The sequence below is a fragment of the Chenopodium album genome, chromosome 5 (genome assembly GCF_948465745.1).
Source record: "Chenopodium album chromosome 5, dcCheAlbu1.1, whole genome shotgun sequence".
In the NCBI taxonomy this organism is placed as follows: Eukaryota; Viridiplantae; Streptophyta; class Magnoliopsida; order Caryophyllales; family Amaranthaceae; genus Chenopodium; species Chenopodium album.
The window spans coordinates 6330605-6347215 of record NC_137838.1 but is presented as its reverse complement, the minus strand read 5'-3'; the positions used below and the strand labels follow the sequence as shown (position 1 = coordinate 6347215).

The following is a 16611-nucleotide window of genomic DNA, read 5'->3' as shown; positions in this document are numbered from 1 at the left end:
CTATCCGGTTCACCCTTTGGGCTAATCCAGATTTGAGGATCTGTTTTAGGCTATTAGGTTCCACTCCCCTTCCGATTGTTGTTGCAGGGGAGCAAACACAGGTCCTCCCTACCAAGTGTAGTCTCAATCACCACTACACCAACAACCAAACACTTGGTATGGAGGACACGTGTTATAAAATATTATATTATATACATATACTTTTTTATATTATAAAAAATATGATATTATATACACATACTATTACAGTTAAAAGTATTATTATGTATAAAACAACATAAATTATTGCACATGATTGTTGTATATCTAGTATAGTACATGAGCAATGCACGATTTTTAAATCAAAATGTTAATTTTTCTAAAAAAAATTCATAAGTAATAGCATTGTTAATACGAATATTACAATTTAAAACACGAGTAATAGTTATAATACATTTTATATCTATCCCTTTTCCGTCAAATGTCTAATTGGTCTAATCATATTGCTTCAAAGAGGCGCTTGTCTTTTAGTATAATATATAGATAGATAGATTGGAAAAAAGTAATAAAATATAGAGATAGTGGGGTTAATGAAAGGTAAATTGGAGAAAAAAATTTAAAAATAATAATATTGGGTCCCACTAGTTGAGAGAAGTGAATTAAATATTATAAAAACTTTCCAAATAAGGTAATGGAACAAGTATTTAAAAACGGTCGCAAAAGCAAAGTGAAACAAGTATTTAAAAATGGTCGCAAAAGCAAAGTGGAACAAGTATTTAAAAACGCTCATAGACAAATTAACACAGTTCCATTAGTTTAAGTGTAGGTTGTAGAGTCATAAAATAAGTAAAAAGAAGTGAGGAACATCGTGTTGGCAAAAATAATGTGGCATAAAAATTATCATGACGTGATTTTAATTGTTGAAACCTCATATCTTGAAACAGGTGTTAACTATAAATGAAAGAGATTGCCTTATAAACTACATGGCATGAATTCATTGGTTGTATTAACATGTAGATAGGTAGAAATTGTGTGACATGACCTAATAACTGAAATATCACATTTTATAACAAAGTTAGGAGAAATAAATAACGCGGCATGAACCCATTGGCTGAATTAACTGGTAGAGAGAAATAATGTGACATTGATCAGTTGAGATATGTGACATTACTGATCAGTTAGAATGCAATCTCAATTCATAAACCATGTGGAGAAAAGGAGAAATACTACTGGCAAAAAAACAACTGCTATGAATCCATTGGCTGTATTAACTTGAATCAGTAATCAGCTGACAGATGTTAAAAATACATTGATTGTAACCCTGATGTCATACCACAAGTAGGAGAAATAGGAAAGATTTCTACATGTCATTATTTTAATGGTTGAATAACGTGGCAATTAGAAATCAGAAAGATCACAGCAGTTACAAAATCAATTTTATTATAAATAAGACCATTAATATGTGTGTAAATTACTCATATTTGCTTCTTATTCTACTCAATATATACAAGTAATTCTTAAAGCTGCTTATATTAAATTCGATAAAGGTAATTTTCTAAATTTCTATATTTTTTCTTTAATTATTCTATGTTAAATTGCTCATTTTTCTTCTTCTACTATTCATACATACAGAGTAATTCTTAAAGATGCGTATTCGTATACCAATACGGATAAAGGTAATTTTCTTTATTTTTTCTTTTATACACCAACTAGTAGTGAGTAGTGAGTACTAGTATGAAGTGAGGGGTGAAAATGGAATTTCACATAGGTGGATTAACGCGGCTGAATGGACGCGGGATATACGAGAGAAAATCTATTTGTCCATTTCCATAAATTGATAAATTGACTCACTTTCTCTCTCTTCCTTTCCCTTTATTCACCTGTGTAAGCAAACTCCTTCATTCTCTCTCCTCACTTCGCTACTCCCCTTCTCATTTCATTGATTGATTCCCAGAATTTTCTGCTACTGAATCAGTAAATTTTTATTTTTATTTTTAAAAAAACCCATTAAAAAACAGCAAAAATACCCCCCAAAAAAATCCTTTTTTTTTTTTACTTCTTCAATGCTTAATTCTATGATTTGATTTTAAGCTGATAAAGTTTGAGTATTTAGGTTCGAAGAAGAAGAAAGATGGGAGCTTTGGCTATGCCTTTTGAAACGTTGCCACTGGGGTTTAGGTTTAAACCGACGGATGTTGAGTTGATTGATCATTATCTAAGGTTGAAGATTAATGGCAAAGAAAATGATGTCTCTTGCATCAAAGAGGTTGATATTTGCAGGGTTGAGCCTTGGGATCTGCCTGGTAATATATGTTTTTTTTATTATCTATGTTTTTGTATGTGTTTCTTCTTTAATTTTTTTTTTTTTTTTTCCCTGTATTTTTTGTGTAATTATTGGTGTTTGATTTGGTGGGTATTTGAAAAATGCTGTGAATTTTGTGGGGTTTTTGAGGATTGATGTGAATTTGGGTTTTTGAGTGTTTGATTATTAGTTTTTAAAGTTGTTCAATTTTGGATTGCTTGTCAATGATCTTGTGTTTGATGAATTGGGGATAATTTGTGAAATGTGGAATTAGGGTTTTGTTATGATGATTATGAACTGTTGATGACTTGACCGATTATTCGGGATTAATTTGGTTTATTTAGTTGAATTGTAGTATTTTTGTTAATCATGGATATAGGCTTCGGTTCACGATGTAATCTTGTTGTTTAATTACTAACTAGTTCCAAATTCATTTGGTTTGTTTATGAAGTTTTTGCTGATTATTGTGCTTTGTTTGTTGATGATGGGTTCAGATTTGTCAGCTATCAAAACGAATGATCATGAATGGTTCTTCTTTTGTCCTCGTGACCGGAAGTACCCGAATGGTCAAAGATCGAATCGAGCTACCGAAGCTGGCTACTGGAAGGCCACTGGTAAGGACAGGAGCATCAAGAAGGTTAAAAAGGGTTTAATTGGTATGAAGAAGACCCTTGTGTTCTATACAGGGCGAGCTCCCAAAGGGCAGCGTACCAGTTGGGTTATCCATGAGTATCGCACTACCCTCCAGGAGCTCGATGGCACAAACCCAGGACAGGTATAATTAAACTCCCTTGCGCTATGGATTTGTATAATATGAGGATGTGTGTGTGTTGGGGTTGGGGTGGGGGGATTCGTAGTGTGCGTTTCATATTATCACATTAGAGAGTCTTATGTCTGGATTTCTTTCATTATATGATATTATTGGGGTATCAATGTGGCTTTCATTGCTTGTGCACTTAGCCTTGATTGGTTATGAAAGAAAAAGGTTTACGGAAGTTGAATTAAGAAAGAATAAGACTCTAGAACTTTTGATTCAAGTAAAAAAAATCTTCAGTAATTTTTGTCCTGCGTTATTGCTATGTCTTTTCTGAATCCTTTGGTTTGTGCTTGAGTTAGAATACCTAGAAAACATCCATGGTGCTTTTAGACACTGTTTAATTACTCCTGAATATTGGTTCAAAATTTAGTACAGCAATTAGGACACAGAATGAAAAATGTCTGGTCTTCTTTCTTGAGGATTTCACTATGTGCATTCAGTGATAGTGTTCATTGAGTGATTACCTCTTCTGATCTTGCAATTTTGAATTCCCAATGTCTCACTTTTGACACAATAATTGACTTTTTTCCCCTTAATAAATTAATCTCACAGGGGGCATATGTTCTCTGCCGCTTATTTAAGAAAGCTGATGATTTGAAGCCAGATGATAATGATGATGGTTCCCATACTGATGAAGTTGAAACAAACATTTGCTCACCTAATCCAACTAATATCACACATGAAGACATTCGGTCAGGGCCAGCAGTTTTTGCGGCTTCTCCCTTGTCTGTTGAGCAAAGTGTAGAGCAACAATTGATATCTGAGACTTGTGTGGCCAAAACTTGTGATAGTATAACATCTGAGACGGTGTTTCCTAATCATCCTCGGGTGAATGAAGAAATAGTGCATGAGGTGAGTATATCAATAAATTCCTTATTATAATCTATTTCTATTTGCACATAATATATTATTGGGATTAACTTTTTGTCCACTTGTGCTGTTTTGTGTTGCTTGTCAGGTGGATTCCCATATCAATGAACCATTTAGATTCAATGATTCCCCGGATTCGTACTATACTTGGCAGTCGATGCAGATGAACCAGGAACCAGTTGGCATGGAAGACATTTTCCCTGCAGATTTTGGTGATGGTCATAATGGATTGCACCTACAGGACATCAATGGAACAGTAGAAGCTTCTGGCTACATGGGTTCTTTTATGAATCAAGATGCACTCTTCTACAAGGAACCCCATGGGGATCCATTTGCTGAAAGTTACATGTGGAAGAATTCATCTGGCAAGGAGAGTGGATCATGTAGCGGGTCTGATGTTGAAGTAGCCCAGCAGAAGGTAGATATCTTAGTAGCTACCATTGATTATAATTCTTAAAGTTTTAACAGCAATGAACTTGGTCAGGGGATTGATTGTTAAGTCAAACTACTGGCTTGGATACTTAATTAAATGATCTAAATAACTTCAATGATAAAATGTATAAAATTCCTAATATTTTAGACCACTAGTCTTCCGTATCTAACAGATTGTAGGTCAATTTGAATGAGAATAATAAGAGGGAGCGATAGTATTAGCGGGAATCAATAAATTGGGGAAAATATCAATTTTTTTTTTTTGGCTGCCCAAAAGAAGCCTACTTTAGTACTCTGTTCAGGAATAGGTCTGAGATTGAGAATGAGATTCCTTAAATATGCATATTCTTTGTACTAAGAACTAACACCTAGATATCCTGGTTTGTCTATGTCCCTTGATGGAGTCAATTAATAAAATTGCTTGTGTTCCCATCCCACCAAGGTGCATTGGTGTATTACCGGAGCCACCTTATTTCTGTAATAAAGTAATAAGACTGATCATTGTTTAGACCCCTTTTTGCGGTGTTATCACTTGGCAGATTGGCTGCTTGGTCACTAAGTTTTTGTTTGGTGTGTAGCATGCTTGCCAAGCATCGGCTCTCAGTGGTGGCTGTACTATATGCAGTTTGTTTTGCATGTGTCATGACAATCATATGTGGTGGTTGTGGATGGATACACTGATATTGCTAATTTGTTGTGCAGCATGATGTAGGATTTGGATGCATTACTGGTGACAAGGAACTTAATCAGAATTACCCGTTAGCTGATGATGATAGTATCTTTGATGATGATGTTCTGTATCGGTTCCTTGGCGATACTAGCACCGTACAGCCAAATAATTGTCCCCCAACACATTTTAGCGGCGGCTTTATGAAGACTGAAGATCACAATCAAATTGGTGGAACTAATGCAATCACGATAAGGTCTCGTGCCTGTAATAGACAATTTCCGTCTTCTAATAATTTTGCAGGGCAAGGAACTGCAAATAGAAGATTACGCTTACAAACTTTCAAGGGTGAAGATTCAGACTCAACTGTCACCACGGGAATAGCTCCTCATGAGGATATTATCTGCTTAGAAGATCTTGCTGAAAATTCTGTTGCAGCAGATGGAAATAAATCATGCTTGGATGATGTCGAAGTTGTTGAAACCGGAATCAAGATAAGAACCCATCTTCAGAGATCTCGGCCAAGTGCAGCTAAATCTGTGGAGCAGGGAACTGCTAAGAGGAGAATCCGCCTGCAGAAGCGATATACTTCCATCGCTGAGGCGGACATGTTTAAACCATCTGTTACTGAGATTAGGAGCTTGTCAGAGGAAGTTTGTGAGAAGCAATGTGCTGACAACTCTGAGAGGAGAATCCGCCTGCAGAAGCGATATACTTCCATCGCTGAGGCGGACATGTTTAAACCATCTGTTACTGAGATTAGGAGCTTGTCAGAGGAAGTTTGTGAGAAGCAATGTGCTGGTAAAAATCATAGTTTATTTAAGAGGTCAGCACCCGTGCACATGATTAAGGTAGTTATTGTTGTTTTCTTGTTCATGGCTTGCTTTGGCCTATGGATAGCCCGGAGTGGTTTAAATACTCTCGAGCTGAGTTTTGTATATGAGTGACCCTCATTTTTAACTGCTTATTTAGAGTAAGAGGGGTGAGAGGGGCCCCAGTACAGGTTCTAGACTGGGTTGTGTTTAGGCTATCCTTTGTTTTTAGAGTATCAGAGTTAGCTTGCTGATCTATATGTATAATCATATGACAAAGCTCTTAAAAGGTTTTTTGTTTTTGTATATCTTCTAGTTTCATCATAATCTCCTTGGATGTTATATCGTCCACTCCTCTTAGTATATCTCATGTTTAGTAACATAGGTCTTTATTTCATATACCGCCTTAAGTGAGAACAGATGAAGTGCTGCATTGCAAGAGCTGGAGATACTTTGATTAGTCTCGACTTTCTTGAGATATCTTGCTGATCATAACTACAAGGGTGGTGGAAAATTAATAGATATAAACCGATGTATTATAACTATAGATTTTATGATTCAATCCCCATACCTAGGGAGTGACTAGAGACCTTAATATAATAGTATCCAACATTGTATGGAGTATTCATGTTCAACCATCGGCGAGGATGACTAAAGGTTGAAGCTCACTCTAGCTGTGGCTCGTGGGTTCGTGCGCCGTTGAACTCGAGCTTGGACTTCTAATGAAGATGCTTGTAAACCATTTTTTTTTTAATCCTTTTTTAAATTGGTATGCTCTTCCTCCCTTAAAACACAAGCACTATTGTTTTTTTTTTTTTTTTGTGAATTTCTTTTTTCCTATACTAAGTAGTGGCTATCGTCGACCTTGGTAAACTACTAATTTTTGGTTTATTTATTTACTACGGAGTATAATACTTTTTTTCTTATAAATATTTTATTTTCATTATAAACCTCTATTCTCTAGCTATAATGGATAGTTTTCCTATTAATTTTGGGTTATATTTATTCATAATTTGAGTTTTATCTATTGTCTTATGATAGTTGGATTAATGTGTTTTTTTTTTTTTTTTTTTTTTCCAATTATGCAGGATGAATCGATTTGTTGATGAGGATTTATGCGATGTAGCGACATAGGTCAATTCTAGTTCAGCAATCAATTGAATCAAATTTGTTCAATTTCAAAATTATATTGAAAGACTCCATGTAGAAGATGTATCAAGCAACGATGTGAAGAGGGTATTAAAAAATGCTAGACCTCATCGACAACGGCCGTGGTTTTGCTTAACTAGAAGTCTAGAACATATTTGATCCAACAAAGTTTGTATTTGCTAGTTTTGATTTCTCTTGTAAATGTAGCATGACTTTTTAATTAATATATTAGTTTTGTTTTCAAACAAATACTTATTGATACTGAGTATGAGTATGCAAAAAAAAAAAAAAAAAAAAAAAAAGAAAAATTAACATTAGGCAGACAAACTTAATTGATACAATTGGAGGTGGGAACGAGATATACTAATGTGCTACTTGCTCAAGCGGGCTGCCCTTAAAATAAGCCAAGCAAATAGATATTTCATGCGGGTTTGTGTTGATTTTTAAAAAACGGAGCTCATGCAAAGGCTTGATCCACATATCTCACCATGTCAACATGCCAATTTAACAATTTATAAATTTTTTGGTAAATAGATCAAAAGTAAATGGCCCAACTCATGGATAATCCCGTCACCAAGTCAAAATCATACTCCGTAATAAATTTTTAAAAATAATATCCATGCACGGTTCATAGCCAACCAAAATACCTCTCATTCGTTTATACCGTGCCACGATTATGGCGAGCTTTAATCGAGTCAAACTATTTTTGTACTAATCCAACTCAATCCATGCCCAACTCTAATACGGACAAGTATTTAGTAAACTCACTCGATGCCCCTTAACTCCATCGAATAGCTTCTACCTTACCAAATTGGTCCACCTTGACTCCTTTCCATAACTATATTACAAACTCTCGTATCATAAATCAATTAAGAGTATTAATAGTGAGTGTTTCGATTTGTTGGCCACCATCAATCACACACACAGAAAAACGCAGCCGTAAAACCCCAAACCCACCAACACTCAGTCATGGTGGTTTCTTCCTCGATATCTCCAGTTTCCTCCTCTAATGGCGTCTTCTCCAACACATTGTCTCGCTCCGATACCAACCTCTCCAGATTCTCTCTTCCTTCTTCTACTCGTCCTTCTCTTTTCTCTCTCCTCCACCCTTCTCCTATCTCCAGGTTCTTTCATTTCTTCTCCGCCTCTTTTTTTGTTTTCTGTACTTTGATGTTGATCTTGATTTGAATTTTGTGTTTTTTTATTATGTTTGCGTGCTTAATTTGTTGAATTTTTTTCTGTTTTTGAGCTTGTTTTTTATGAATTGAATTGATTGATTAATTTATTAATTAATTGAGTGATAAAAGTCAATTTTGGAATGCCTAATTTGGTGGTGGAATCTGCTTTTTGCTTGATAATGTATGAATATTCTGTTGTCAGATACTTTGCAATTTACCATTATAATGCTGTTTTTATTGTTATTTATACTTTCTGTAATTTGACATTGACGTTTTAATCAAGTGAAATTGAACATTTTTTTTTCCTAAATAGAACAGTGTGATTCAGAAGATTTTAGAATGGAGATGTTAAACAACATTAATTTGTTTATGGACTCGGGAAATTTATTGATTTTCCATGTATTAAAGAGTAATGCCTTGTTCAATTAGCAGGATTTTACAAATTGGATTTGCTAAATTGAAATGGTTTTGAATGTACTGATTTGACTTTTGTTGATTGATTAAGACTAATTTTTGCTGAAGATGATTTTAACCGTTTTTAAGAGGGTTTAATTGTTGTTAGGATAACCTGGCATATTGAAACTCTGGATTCTATGAAATCCGAACTCTTGAAAATGTGCTTAGTGATTATGTTCTGATGATTTTCGTGTATTTCAGAAAGACTTTGGTATCAAAATGGGGAAAGCGGTGGCAATATCCTGGTTTCGTTCATGCCTCTACCAAAGGTTAATCATGTTCCTTAGTAGAATAGTTAGTAATAGACTAATAGTTGTAGTAATGAACTAGTTTACTGTAAGTAACTTGGCAAGATGATGTGCAAGTTTCTTATTGGTGTTACTCGTACATTGTTGCAGCTGCTTCTTTAGAGGCTGTGGTTGAAAAGGTTGCGTTGCCTAAAGGTGACATGTGGTCTGTTCATAAATTTGGTGGGACTTGTGTTGGATGCCCCGACAGAATAAAGAGTGTTGCAGAAATAGTTGTGAAAGACGTATCTGAGAGGAAGTTGGTGGTTGTGTCTGCCATGTCGAAGGTGACTGACATGATGTATGACTTAATCAAGAGGGCACAGTCACGGGATGAGTCATTTCTGTCTGCGTTGGATGCTGTTTTAGAGAAGCACACATCAACAGCAAAAGATATGTTGGAGGGAGATGACCTTCTTAGCTTCTTATCAAGGCTTCATGATGATATAAATAATCTTAAAGCAATGCTTCGTGCAATATACATAGGTATGAGTGAATCTTATACTTTCTAGGCTTTCTTGCATATATATGGTGATGAAGTCTAGAAACTGCACCAATGTCTTTTACCTTGTTAGTTTTATGTGCTGTTTCTTGCATTTCAAAATTGGTATGACATACCCATATAACCAACAAAAGTGATATTCTTCCCATTTCATGTGTTATATGGTTGTACACTTGTGCAGCATTTCTGCAAGAACTGATCGAAGCTCTTCTATTGGTGATACAATGTTTGTGATTGTCTTTAAATTTAAGTATGATGTTTTTTGACAGTGCACTTGCCTTTCATCAACTAAAATACATTTGATTTTAGATGATACTGTATATGCAAAATCTTATAAGCCTAAATATCTGATTCTTCATCTCTACGTTCTTTTACAGCTGGTCATGCTACAGAATCATTCACTGATTTTGACAGTGCACTTTCCTTTCATTAACAAAAATACATTTGATTTAGATGATAGTCTATATGTAAAATCTTATAAGCCTAAATATCTGATTCTTCATTTCTACTTTCTTTTACAGCTGGTCATGCTACAGAATCATTCACTGATTTTGTCGTTGGATATGGAGAGTTGTGGTCTGCACAGATGCTATCACTTGTCATTAAACAGGTTTTCCTCATTGTTATTCTTTGTTTAGATAATTATTAATTATGTGATTATTATTTTAATTCCAACCTTTTCTCTGGTTCCATTTCTCAATGCACAGAAAGGGTACGATTGCACGTGGATGGATACCAGGGATGTCCTTGTTGTAAATCCAACTAGTTCAAATCAAGTTGATCCAGATTTTCCCGAATCTGAAAGAAGACTTGACAAATGGTTTTCCAATAATCCATCAAGTATCATTATAGCAACTGGCTTTATAGCCACAACCCCTGATAACATTCCAACTACCCTTAAGAGGGATGGAAGTGACTTTTCTGCGGCTATAATGGGTGCTCTTTTAAGAGCTGGTCAAGTTACAATCTGGACAGATGTTGATGGTGTTTACAGTGCTGATCCGAGAAAAGGTCTGCACTTGCTCAACTTAAATTTCTTCATTTTTCTGGGTCTTATCCTAGCCACAATGCTCTCATGGCTGATATCAATTTATTTGCAGTGAGTGAAGCTGTGATACTCCACACATTGTCTTATCAAGAAGCTTGGGAGATGGTAAGGTTTTTAACTCATTAATTTTTTTACTGTGCTTGTAAAATTTTGCGGTATATAATTAACAAAATTTGTGGCTTTTCTTTTCTGTAAGCTTTACAATAGAATAATAGATACATATTTGACTCTTATTTAAAGAGTGATTGCCATTACCTAAACATCCTTGCCTCCTTGGTATTTAAATTGTTGATTTAATTTGCCTGCAGTCATACTTTGGGGCTAATGTATTACATCCTCGGACAATCATTCCTGTGATGCGATATGACATTCCAATTGTAATAAGAAATGTATTCAACCTATCAGCTCCTGGAACTAAGATATGTCGTCCTTCTGCTGACGAGAATGGCGAGCATCTGCAATCTCCCGTTAAAGGGTTTGCAACAATAGATAATCTGGCCCTTGTAAATGTTGAGGGGTAAGATAATATTTGTCAATATGGCCTATCTCTATGTCCTTTTGTTTTGTTACTGTTTCCAATTAACTTGGACAATCCAATTTGTGCTTGACAGTACTGGTATGGCTGGTGTTCCTGGTACTGCTAGTGCCATTTTCAGTACTGTGAAGGATGTAGGGGCTAATGTTATCATGATCTCTCAGGTACTTGGCCTTTGTTCTTTCTCTCCTCTCTAGGAATTTTTGAGGTTCAGTTTTTTATTTTTTTATTATTTTTTTTATTATGTTTTGGTCTTGGACAAACATTGTCATCATCTCTTAGGCTTCTTCTAGCTTATTACTTATTATGGACTAGTGAGTAGTGAGATTTGGAGGCTAGAAACTGAATGTGCTAGGTTCACATGTTTATATATAATGCAGGCAAGTAGTGAACATTCGGTGTGCTTTGCTGTCCCCGAGAAGGAAGTAAACTCCGTGGCTGAAGCTCTACGGTCTCGATTTAATCGTGCTTTAGATGCTGGACGTCTCTCTCAGGTTCCTCATTTGCTATTTTAGTCATGTTTGCAACATGCATGTCCGATAATTGTTTTGGTGGCTTGTTGCTCATAATGCTATTTTCTAAACTAGTGGAGCTCTTTTCAGGTTGCTATTATCCCAAATTGCAGCATTTTGGCAACAGTTGGGCAGAAAATGGCCAGTACACCCGGAGTCAGTGCCACTCTTTTTAATGCACTCGCAAAGGTTAGCAAATGCTAGTAATTTGTATATGAATATTTTCTTTCTTATCTTTCGACTCTGTCATTGAGACTTTCATATTTTTTTTTGTCTTCTTCTTTTTAACATATATTGTGTAAAAATTATTGTGATTAACTTGAATGTATGCAGGCCAATATTAATATTCGTGCTATAGCACAAGGCTGTTCTGAATACAACATTACTGTGGTAGTCAAAAGGGATGATTGTATTAAAGCCCTGAGGGCTGTTCATTCCAGATTCTATCTCTCAAGGACGACACTTTCCATGGGAATCATTGGGCCAGGATTAATTGGGGCAACTCTGCTTGACCAACTTCGTGATCAGGTGAATTAATGTGAACACTTGCAAATTTTGTCTTCCCTTTCTGTAATCCTTTTTGTTATAGTTTGAAATTAGATGGAATTTCACTCTAGAATGTGGTTGTGGTTGATATATGTCACAGACAGCTGAATTAAAGGAGAAGTTTAACATTGATTTGCGTGTTATGGGAATCACAAGCTCAAAGAAAATGCTTCTTTCTGATTCGTAAGTTTTTAATCTAATAAATCCCATTTCAGTATTGGAATGTGGCCTATGTTGACAAGAATCAATGCAATTCAATTTCTTTGTTCTGCTGTGGTTGCTAGATTTTTCTGATACCATACGCGACACCATAGTAGTTAAATTAAACTTACTACTATCACTACTTTCTCCGATCCAAATTATAAGTTTTTTTAGCTGATAATATTGCATTGTAAATAAATTGACATATATTGAAAATATGTCAACTTATACATTTATACTTAATTTAATTCAATTTTTTAGTGTTGCTATAGCACATCACTATGAGTCATATTTTTTTTATTTTTTTTTTAATTTTTTTTATTTTTAAAAGTGCTACTTTACAATACCAATTCGAATTTTGCTAAATTAAATAACTTTGTTAATATGTGTGAAGATTTCTAAAATAACTTAAATTATGGGTCTGATAGGGTATGACTTAACATGGTCCTTTTATCCATTTTGTGGAACTGTTCGTATAACAAGCTATTGCATACAGGCAAGGTTTTTAGGAATTGCTAGCTTATTTTAAACTGAGGGTTGGGACTATCTGAGGTTTTTAGGAATTGCAAGCTTATTTTAACTAGTATTTTTCCAAGGTTCAGGAATTTTTATGTTAGAGTTAGTTGGATGGAAGGACATAGTTCAGATTATTTCTACAGTGATTGCACTTCATATCTTCTGAATGACATTGTCTTTTCGTTGACCCATTAAGTTTGCCCGTACCCTGTTTCAACTACGTGCCCGTGTTTTTCTTGTTGTTAAGAACCTTACAAGTTTCTATTTCTATCTTCTTTCTCAATTGTAGGGGTATTGACTTGTCTAATTGGAAGGAGCAGCAAAGTGAGCAAGGGCAAACTGCTGACATGCAGAAATTTGTTCAGCATGTTCATGGGAATCATTTTATCCCAAACACTGTGTTAGTTGATTGTACGGCTGACTCTTATATTGCAAGCCATTATTATGATTGGTTGCGTAAAGGAATTCATATAATTACTCCCAATAAGAAAGCAAATTCTGGACCTCTTGATCAGGTAAAGATTTTCCTGTAGCTAAACTGCTGTGCTGAATGGCCTTTTTAATGTCACTTTTGGGTATCGTGATTGAGGATTTGAGGGTGTACTTGGTTGACTGTTCATTTTCTGCTTCACATCTTTGGTTTATCATAATATATAGTGTAACATAATCAGGCAGTTTTTTCGTCCAGCAGATATTTTTCTTTATTACATTGCTTTTGGTATTCTTTGCAAATTTATCTTAATCAATTTACAATATTAAATAAAACATTCATACAAATTGTAATACTTGAATACTTGGCTAATAGCCTGTTTTGCATAATCAATGTAGTATTTGAAGCTGAGATCTCTGCAACGACAATCATATACGCATTACTTTTATGAAGCTACAGTTGGTGCGGGTCTTCCGATAATCAGTACTTTAAGAGGTCTTCTTGAAACCGGCGATAAAATATTGAGCATTGAGGGTATATTCAGGTAAGCACTCGTGGTTCAACTGTTAGGAATCTTAGGATCGATACTTCTTTATTGTCCTGTGCACCCCTGTACCTCACAACTTGCTTACGCAGCAAAAACAGGATTGAAGCTATCTCTTTATGCACATTTTAAAGTCTGTTTCTTGATTTTCATTACTTACTTTCATTGCAGTGGAACTTTAAGCTACATATTCAATAAGTTCAAAGGTGGAAGAAAGTTCAGTGAGGTGGTGACTGAGGCAAAGCAAGCTGGTTATACAGAGCCTGATCCTAGGGATGACCTCTCTGGAACAGATGTTGCTAGAAAGGTAAACACTAGTATGTGAACATAGTAAAACAAACCAGGCTACATACTGATCCACGGCTTCAAATTGCTGATGTGGCATATGTATGCTGCTAATTCTGATTATTAACCAGTGAATGATTTATCTGAGCTAAATAATTTGGTATGTTAATTGAGGGGATCCATTAAAATTTGGGATCTCGTATCTATCAGAAATGGGGCTTATGCTGCAAAAAAAAAAGCCCCCTTGCTTATGTCTCTCTTCTTTTTGGAAGCTAAATGACAAGTTCCAGTAAAGGGTAATTAATTGTGTACTGGAAATCCTTGCATGGTTCAAACTTCAAAGTGTCAACTGTGCTAAGCCTTTCTGATTCCTTTCAGATGACAAGATAGCAGCTGCTTGACCTACTTAGTAACTAGGAAGCATGGAAACTTCTGACACCTGAGGTTTCCCCATTTCCGAATCCCCTTCAATATGGCCCTTTGAAGCTCAGAAATGGCTGGGAGTCTGGACTTGAGGGGTTTTCCCATTAATAAAATGCCTTTGTTTCTGTGACATGAGCTGTTTCCGAGCTAAATGGGGAAAATAAACTTTTCATAATTATAATGTGATACTGAAACTTGTTATATCCATCCTTTTGAGATATAGAGTTGCTGCGCTCTACCTGATTTATCTTCGTGATTGGTGACATATCATGTTCAGCATCTGAAAGGGTTACAAATGTAATACTATTGTAAATTTGTGTCTATCTGAAATAAATCACTGTTTGTAAGGATCAACATGCTTAGGGTGGGTTATAGGGGAAGTCAAGTTATAATTTTGCATACAAGCTCTTCCTGCTGTTATAAGCTCAGCAGTTTGTTTTCTTACAGAAACTTTATGTGGCAGGTTATAATTCTTGCAAGAGAATGTGGAATGAAGCTTGAACTTTCGGATATACCTCCTGAAAGCCTTGTTCCAGAACCATTAAGAGTAAGTATCAACTTTTTATTAGGCTATAGTTGGGCTTTTGGCTGGGTAAAATTCCAGGAGAAGTCATTGAGCTTTTATTATTTATAGTATTTCTTTTCCTGGTTTGTTTGTAAAAGAGAGACGGTTATATCTTTAGGCATCTGATAGGCTGAAAATAATATCCTCAATGGTTGAAATTATTAACCTTGAAGCACAATGCCCAACCTTTCTCCTCTCTCACCCTTCATCTCCTTCTCCTCCCCCTTGCAATCCTTTCCGATTTTGAAGTCTATGAGCTGATTTCTATACTTCCTCCAAATTTTAGAGGCATCACTTTTAAATTCACTTTATGGAGATGTGAGAGAAAAGAAAGAGATGTGATATGAGAGAGATAGAGAGAGTTTATTAACTAAAAAAGAATGTGATGCATAAAAAAAAAGGGGAAGTTTATTAAAAGATTTAAAACTCATTTTATATATTAAGCTAGAACCCAACCCTGCTTTAGAGTCAACTTGCAGCTCTGCTTGGAAACAGTGGGGTGATTCAGGGAGGAAGGAGGGGGGGGGGGGGGGTGTTTTATACTTGTATGTACCGGGTGAGGAGCATGTTTTAGCTGAATATGGTCTAACACCTGTATATCTCTTCAGGCTATTGAATCAGCCGAGGAATTCATGCAGCAGCTTCCTCACTTTGATGAAGACTGGGCTAAGAAATTGCAAGCCGCTGATGATGCAGGAGAGGTGAGTATTCATAGTTTTCACACTTTATTAATTTTGAATACAAAATTATTAAGTTTATTCATATGAATATTAGTTCTCACTCCTGCTTTGTTCACATTTTATATTTGCTGAAATTTGGAATTCATGTGTAAAGGTTCTAAGATACGTGGGAGTGGTGGATGTGACCAACGAAAAGGGACTTGTGAAGTTGAAAAGCTACAAGAAAGATCACCCGTTTGCTCAGCTCTCAGGGTCAGATAATATCATCTTATTTACCACTGAGCGGTACAAGGAGCAGCCTCTCATTGTTCGAGGCCCTGGTGCTGGAGCCGAGGTTACAGCTGGTGGAGTATTCAGTGACATTTTGCGCTTGGCCTCTTACCTTGGTGCTCCTTCATAAGTGCCTATATACTTAGTAGATTAGTTAGGCGTTTAGTTTGTAGCCTTGTGTTTCATCATCAGCTTCTTTAGTCACCTTCTCGAAAGGTCCAGTTTCCTGTTTTTTGTGTTGTTAAAACTGTAGACTTATGTTGGATTTGCATGTATTCAACTTGTAACCTATTTATCAACAATAAAGAAGTATTAGGCTTGCCTTTTGACTTTAATAATTAAAATGTACTTATACTAGTTACTCTATGTATTGACTATTGAGGCAGTTTTTGACAATATTTTCACTAGTAAATTTTTTTAGAAGACATTTGTAAGAAGATAATCGTTTCATTCTCATGACATTTATGATTGAAGACTTGAAGTTGACAAACTATGACAAAAAAAAGTACTATGATGAAAGATATACTCTGCATGTGATATGTCTATACATCAAAAGGGCCACTTTTTCATAACATATCAATTAACCTATTAACCTATACTAAAAG

General features: G+C 35.5%; 2 protein-coding genes across 2 annotated transcripts; both read left to right on the top strand.

Annotated features, from left to right (window-relative positions):
• Positions 1–1842: 1842 nt before the first annotated feature.
• On the top strand, positions 1843–6187 carry LOC145631685 (uncharacterized). The gene is made up of 5 exons (XM_081683831.1): positions 1843–2282; positions 2776–3056; positions 3651–3950; positions 4057–4386; positions 5103–6187. Exons 1-5 carry the CDS (start codon positions 2111–2113, stop codon positions 6012–6014), a joined length of 1995 nt encoding a protein of 664 aa, XP_081539957.1. The 5' UTR covers positions 1843–2110; the 3' UTR covers positions 6015–6187.
• A 1725-nt stretch (positions 6188–7912) lies between these two features.
• On the top strand, positions 7913–16362 carry LOC145631684 (bifunctional aspartokinase/homoserine dehydrogenase 1, chloroplastic-like). The gene is made up of 18 exons (XM_081683830.1): positions 7913–8152; positions 8864–8931; positions 9061–9435; positions 9973–10061; positions 10159–10462; positions 10552–10604; positions 10808–11016; positions 11111–11198; positions 11415–11528; positions 11637–11735; positions 11880–12074; positions 12193–12275; positions 13099–13324; positions 13638–13783; positions 13955–14090; positions 14955–15038; positions 15665–15757; positions 15891–16362. Exons 1-18 carry the CDS (start codon positions 7998–8000, stop codon positions 16134–16136), a joined length of 2763 nt encoding a protein of 920 aa, XP_081539956.1. The 5' UTR covers positions 7913–7997; the 3' UTR covers positions 16137–16362.
• Positions 16363–16611: the final 249 nt, after the last annotated feature.